Here is a 6,833-nt window from a genome sequence, read left to right on the forward strand (position 1 = left end):
AGACCCCTAGTAATAGCTAACCCCAGCTCCTCCGGGAGTACTTTGTGCAGTGTCCCAGTGCACATGAGGTCTTGTGAGCACTCTCCAAGAGTGGAGTCTTTGTTTCTTCCAGCCCTGTGGAGCTCTCTCACTCAGGCTCCACTGCCCTTTAAAGCCAAATGCTCTGGGGCTTCTTCCTCTGGATTCCTGGTCCTTAGACTTTCCTCGAGGGCTACTTTAATGTGGGAGCATCTCTGTATGGTCTCTGTGTGCTTAATACTATTTGGTGCAAGGGCTATCCTCAGTGCATGGTGGCTTTTACCACCCTGATAGAAGATGTGACTAAAGTTTTGGTGACCCGAGCCTGCACTGGTTGTTAAATGGGGCCTCCCTGTTGCTGCATGGTTGTTACTGCAGTGTCAGAGGCAGGGTCTGCTCCTTAGTTGTAGGAGAAGAGGCTCCTAGATCTGTTTCTTTGCTGCAGTTCTGACCTGTGATGTGAGGTAGGTGGGATTGGAACATTCCCAGTGAGAGAGAAGCCACTGATTTTTCCTCCCCTGGAGCTGATCACCTGTGAGTGTGTTACAGGTTTCACTTTTCAACCATTGTGCTGGCTCACTTATTACAGTGTTATTTGGACTGCTCTTAGCCCCACCTTATCTGTGGATATCCTGGCAGTTGACCTTAGTATCGCTAAGGCACTGTTTTCACCAGGCTACCACTGTAGATCCACAAAATCAAGACCTAGGACTGCAGTAATTGTGAACCTGGAACCACTGTGGGAGCTCTGGAGGCAGCTCAGATTCTGATCTAGTTCTCTCTGAGTGCATACATGCTCACAAAGCCCACAGATGCTAAAACTAGGCCCATCTCAGCTTTGGGAGCACTCATACATTCAGAAGTTCCACAGGTGCTGAGTCTACAGAGCCAACACGGGGGTAAATCTGTAGCTGCTGCAGCCATAAGCAGAGATTTCAGCTCTTCTTCCTTAGTTGCACAGTTCCTAGTGCTCAGGTGTGATTTCAACCCCACTTCTGCATGTGTTCCTTCAACACATGTCTGCTCCTGAAGCTGCCTGAAGCACAGGCACCTGCCCAGGTAGACAGGTAGACAGAGGTGGAGGCATTGGTGGGTGAAGTGCACAAGCCCATCTGGTCCTGTGGGACTGGAAGAAGCAGTTGTGAGCTGGGTGAGAAAGCCTACTCAGGTTGGCACCCCTCCTAATACCAGCAGAGGCTGGGGCAAGAATTTGGGAAGGAGACTACAGTGGCAGCCCTGCACCTTGCACACCACTCAACAATGGCACCCTTCTTTAGTAGCTGCTCAAGCTTCTTCCATGAAATTTCTGGTTTAGGAGCTCCTTACTCCCATCTCTTTGCAGCTAACAGTTTCCCCTCCCTGGGCCCACTTTCCAAATCCCATGTTCCAGCATCCAGCCCCCTTCACATCAGCAGAAACAGATTCAGGCTGGGTGTTCAGGGTTGAGGCATGGACCATCCACGTAGGTTTTAAGGTTGCTATGTTCTCTCCCAAGTCACTAATGCTACCTCTCTGTCCCAGTTGATCTCTCCACAGGTGAGGGTGCTTCCCTGAGTTAGGGAACCTCTCCTCTCTTTCAGCTCCCCCCAAGGGTGTAGTTGCTTCCTTTTTTTTTTTTTTTTTTTTTCTTTAATTTGTCCTACCAAGATGTGTGGGGATTTGCTTGTCATTTCAGGTATCTGAGATCTTCTGCTAGCATTCAGTAGGTGCTCTGTGAGAACTGTTTAATTTGTTGATGTATTATTGATGTACTTACAGGGAGAGGCGAACTCCATGTCCTTCTGTTTCTTCATTTTGGCTCCATCTCCTGAAAAATCTTTTTTGAAACTAAGTTTTCTCTTACTCTTGAAAAATAGTTGAGCTTTGTTTATGTACAAGACTGATAGTTTTATTCTAGGCATTTTCCTTTGAGACTCCTCTTACCTCAGTTTACTCAGATGTATATTAATTTCCATATACTTATAGATTTTTCTCTTAATTTTAAAAACATATTGTTTTTATTTTCAATTTTATTTCATTATTTGAGAGAGTACAGTCTGTATGATTTCAGTGTTTTAACATTTTCAGATTGCTTTTATGACCCAGAAAACTGTCTACCTTGGTTAATATTTTTGAATGCTTAAAAATTATTTGTATTCTATTTTTGGAGGTGAAATATGTCAGTCTGCATTGTGTCAGGGTTGTCTTTTTATTTTTTTTTTTCCATTCAGAATTTGTTTCCAATCGTTTGAGCCTTTCAGGAAGAAAAAGATCATTTGAAGATGCTCACTTTAAACATATTGCTTACTAAGTTTATTTCTGAAAAAAATCAAAATAATAAAACTTTATCTCTTGAGAAATTTTAACTCTGAATCTTCTCCTTGTGATTTTAAATATAAACTCTGTATGTGGACAGTGATGAAATGCACTTCAAGGCATCAACTTTCACAGCTAACAAGACTAACAGTGAATAATTATTGAAGAAGAAAATATTTTGAAATAGAAAGAAGAGGAATAAATAAAAAACTTATTTTTATAAAGGAAATTGATTGTATATTAGAGTAATGAATAGAAAGGAAACAAGAAACAATGAAAGGAGAAACAAGAAAAAAAATAAACACAGAAACCACTACCACTTTATTGAATCAGTTGACAGTGCAACAAAAGTGTTTTCTATAATTTTTCCTTTTATGAAATATTCTTAGGCTTTTGAAAGAAACAACCTTTTTCATACAATGTTTAAAAAGAAAACTCCTATTTGATTAACAGCATCACAAATAAGCATAACCTTCCCTCTCATCTTTATCAACATTTTCAGCTGAGTCTGTCTTTCACCTTTTATGTGTGTGTTAGGCATTCCACTATTCACTAGTACTCCGTCTGTTCCACCTAATTTGCTAATGACATTAGGGAATCACTGTGAACATTGCAAAGACTGATAAATAAGAAAATAGATGTCTTAAAATTTCATGTAACTGTGTGCTATCCTTGGTATTCCTAATAGCACAAGTACCTATAAAATGATCAATACACTTTAATGGAAATTACCAACTCAACTTAATTGTGCTAAAATGCTGAGACCACCATTTAACACTTAACGTCCATTTGCAAAAATTCACCTGGATTTTGGCTGAGTTATGTTTGTACAACTTTATAAGAAAGATTCTCTGTTTTATTGGAGAATACATGAGAAAATTACTTTTTAAAATATGCCATTTTATATTTAAATAGCATTATCTGATATGGTGGTTCAGACAGTGAAGAATCTACCTGCAATGTGGGAGACCTGGGTTCAATCCCTGGATTGGGACGATCTCCTGGAGGAGGGTATGGAAACACTCCAATATTCTTGCCTGGAGAATCCCATGGACAGAGGAGCCTGGCAGGCTACAGTTCATGGGGTTGCAAAGAGTCAGACACGACAGAGAAACTTAGCACAGCACAGCACATCTTACATGGGTAGTAGAATAGATATGATTAAATATTTAAGAAATTTGTATTAATAATTACAAAAAGAATAAAATAAGTATGAATTAAGTTTATAGATCTCTTTCATAGGAAAAGAATACCTAAACATCTCTATTCAGACACTTCAGAGACATTTCACTATGATTTCATCTTATATTGTAAATAAAAGGAAAATATAGCAAAATATGTGCATGTAAGATTTCTTCTTTATACCCAAAGTGTCATCCTTATAGTAAAATTTAAAAAGGAAGACTGGATGTGTAGAAAAAACTTAAGGAAACTCCAGAAAAAATTTTCCTCCCTTTGGGCTTGTCTAAAAGAATTCATGATAAACATTTCTTTTCATTTTTTCAATTTTAAAATATATATGAAAGATAATTTATAATTTATTGTTTTTATAATTTTAAAATGTTTAGCTCATGCTGCATGTATTGCTTAAGAAAGATAAATTCATCAAAACTTCATTCTGCAAATGGTGCATCTCCTTAGACAAATATATTTTAACGCTAAATAGATGGATAAAATATTAACTTTGTACAGATATTTTTACAAAAATTACATGTAAATTATAGGAATAAATAGTAACTCATAAAGTATTGTCTTTGAAGTAAATCTACCCAATTTTAGTAATAATTCAAAGACTTTCATGTAGAGTGGATGTCATGATTTTCTGCACTGTGAACATTCTGATTCAAAAGATCAGTTTCTTTTTTTTTCTTATGCTGATGCCCTTCCTTAGATGTCTTTGCAAGACACTCTTCACTTCTTTGTTCCGCAGGGTATAGATGAGAGGGTTCAGCAATGGTGTGATCACAGTGAAGAAGAAACTGACAAACTTGCCGTGTTTTGAAGCAAACTGGTTCTTAGGGTCTGTGTAAACCATGGCCACTGTCCCATAAAACATGAAGATCACAGTGAGGTGGGAGGAGCAGGTAGCAATGGCTTTCTGCCTTCCCTCCTCAGATTGGATTTTACCCAAAGTTCGAGCTATATAACCATAAGAAGTCAGGATCAACCCCATTGGCAAGATGGTAAAGAAAACAGCAGAGATTGTCATCTGCCACTCAGTAGTGGAAGTGTCTCCACAAGTTAGTCTTATGAGAGAAGGAACCTGACAGAGAAAGTCATCCAGACAGTGGTGGGCACAAAACGGCAGCTGGAATGTGATACGTGTTTGAGTAACAGATTCAATCAGTCCAGACAGCCAAGACGTAAGCACCAGTTTCCAACACAACTGAGGATGCATGATGATAGTGTAGCACAAGGGCTGGCAGATAGCAACATAGCAGTCAAAAGCCATCACCACCAGCATGACACTTTGTGTGGCACCAACACAGAGCACCATGCCCAGCTGAATGATGCATCCTGGGTAGGTGATGCTCTTATCTGGCCCCCGCAAGTTGAACAACATTTGGGGCACAACAGTCATGGTGAAACAGAGATCCAAGAAAGAGAGATTGCTAAGAAAGAAGTACATAGGGGTGTAGAGTTGAGGGTTCATGTATGAGAGCAAGATGATAGTCACATTGGAGAGAATGATCATGGTGTATAAGAAGATCACTATCCAGAAGAGAACCATTTCTAGCTGGGGAAATTCAGAGTAGCCAAGAAGTACAAATCCCACTGGGAAGCTCTTGTTGGTGCTTCCTGTTGCTTTTGGCATAGAGTTTTGGACATAATTTTAAGGAAAAAAATGTGAATAGATTTGAGAAAAGGTTAACTAGACAGGAAAAGAATTTGTTTTCCATAGGGTCTTGGGACATGGGACATATTGGTGATTTTCTTACCTTAGACCAATAGCATACAAAGCTGAGTTTAACAAAGAAAGGAGTATTCATTAAAAACTAACCCTGATATTCATTCCCATAATCTGTAATCATAACATCTCCATCAGACATCCTCAGATAATCACCTTAGATCACATACATTTTCCTCCCAGATTGTTCATGCCATGTTGAACAGCAAGCTTTTGCTTTGAAATATGTAGTTATCTAATTTATCAGGGTACAATTTGCAGTTTGGTGATATGAATAGGAACACATGAAATGGAGGTCTAAACAATGATGCCCTGAACATAAATAATTTTTAGTGTCTGAAGAACAGAAATTTGGGATAGGAACCATACCAATTTTTAAATGAGGCAAAATTAAGTTGAATGTTTTACCATTTTTAACTAAAGCAATTTAAATTCACTTAATAGATAATTTTAAAATATGCATCAATATTCTCATCTAATGAGTAGCTACAATAACTCTTACCCCAGGTGTATCACATGAATTATATCAATTATTATATAATAATTCTGAATTATATGAATAATTGTAAAATGTTTTCAATAATCACTTGGGGATAACACAAATCTTTAATATAGAACAATAAATAATAGAAAAATCAAACCAATAAAATTATAAAATATGTATTTTTAAAGCTTTACATCATGGACAGGAAAGCAAAGAAAGATGATTCATGGGCTAATGCTAATTAGCAGAAAGGTATGGTATTAGTTTTGGGTATCATTGTCTTGGGGTATTAATTTTGTCTTCTAGAAACTTTATAATAGTTCAGAGAATTTCAAGAATGTAAGAGGCATCAAAGACAAAAATACAGTTAAGTATATAAAATTGATATTTAGACTGTAAATTTACATTTTGCTAGCGGTCAAACAATACAAAAATCTGAGAAGCATTACAGAGGTCTGCTACTATTCAGTAGTAAGTTTATGTGTATTTATTTAGAACCTGTCACATGCCAGGCACTGTGCTATGGCATGGGGATATTGGACTCTTTGTGACTCTATGTACTGTAGCCTGTCCAGCCTCCTCTGTCCATGAATTCTCCAGGCAAGAATACTGGAGTGGGTTGCCATTCCCTTCTCCAGGGGATCTTCCTGACACAGGGATCGCACCCGGGTTTCCTAGAGTTGCAGGCAGGTTCTTCACCAACTAAGCCACCAGGAAAGCCCCGAATGGAGAGAGAAGAAATCCTTAATGCAGGCCCATGGGAGAGAGAGCACGTGAAAAAAACAAGCAAATAAATCATAAGTAGTATTCAACTATTTTAAAGGTAATTCTAAAAATGATAATTTTAAAATCAAGAGTATTGTCATTAAGGATAAAAATGGAGGATATGAGAACAGAAGAGGATCATTTTACTCAGAGGAAACAGGAAGACAAAGCAGTCGAGTACTGAGGAAGTGTGCTTATACAAGGAGTCCAGCTGGCTGACAGAATGGTAAAGCCTTGTACACTAGCTGTGGTGACACATGGCAGATGAACTCAGCTTCTCTGTGCTAAGTTCCCATGACCATGTCCTGAACTGATTTCGTTTTCTTCCTGCAGGATTCCTGAATCAACTATAAAATATCCATT

The 6,833-nt window shown here is 38.2% G+C and overlaps 1 protein-coding gene across 1 annotated transcript; it reads right to left on the bottom strand.

The window, feature by feature from the left end:
• Nucleotides 1-4,156: 4,156 nt before the first annotated feature.
• On the bottom strand, nucleotides 4,157-5,128 carry LOC128051001 (olfactory receptor 2H1-like). The gene has a single exon (XM_052643508.1). The coding sequence runs from the start codon at nucleotides 5,126-5,128 to the stop codon at nucleotides 4,157-4,159; it is 972 nt and encodes a 323-aa protein (XP_052499468.1).
• Between the last annotated feature and the right edge of the window lie 1,705 nt (nucleotides 5,129-6,833).

Source organism: Budorcas taxicolor, chromosome 7 (assembly GCF_023091745.1).
Source record: "Budorcas taxicolor isolate Tak-1 chromosome 7, Takin1.1, whole genome shotgun sequence".
Lineage (NCBI taxonomy): Eukaryota > Metazoa > Chordata > Mammalia > Artiodactyla > Bovidae > Budorcas > Budorcas taxicolor.

Bases quoted from the DNA above. Each gene is read 5' to 3' on its own strand.
- LOC128051001 (XM_052643508.1), bottom strand. From the start codon at position 5,128: ATGCCAAAAGCAACAGGAAGCACCAACAAGAGCTTCCCAGTGGGATTT.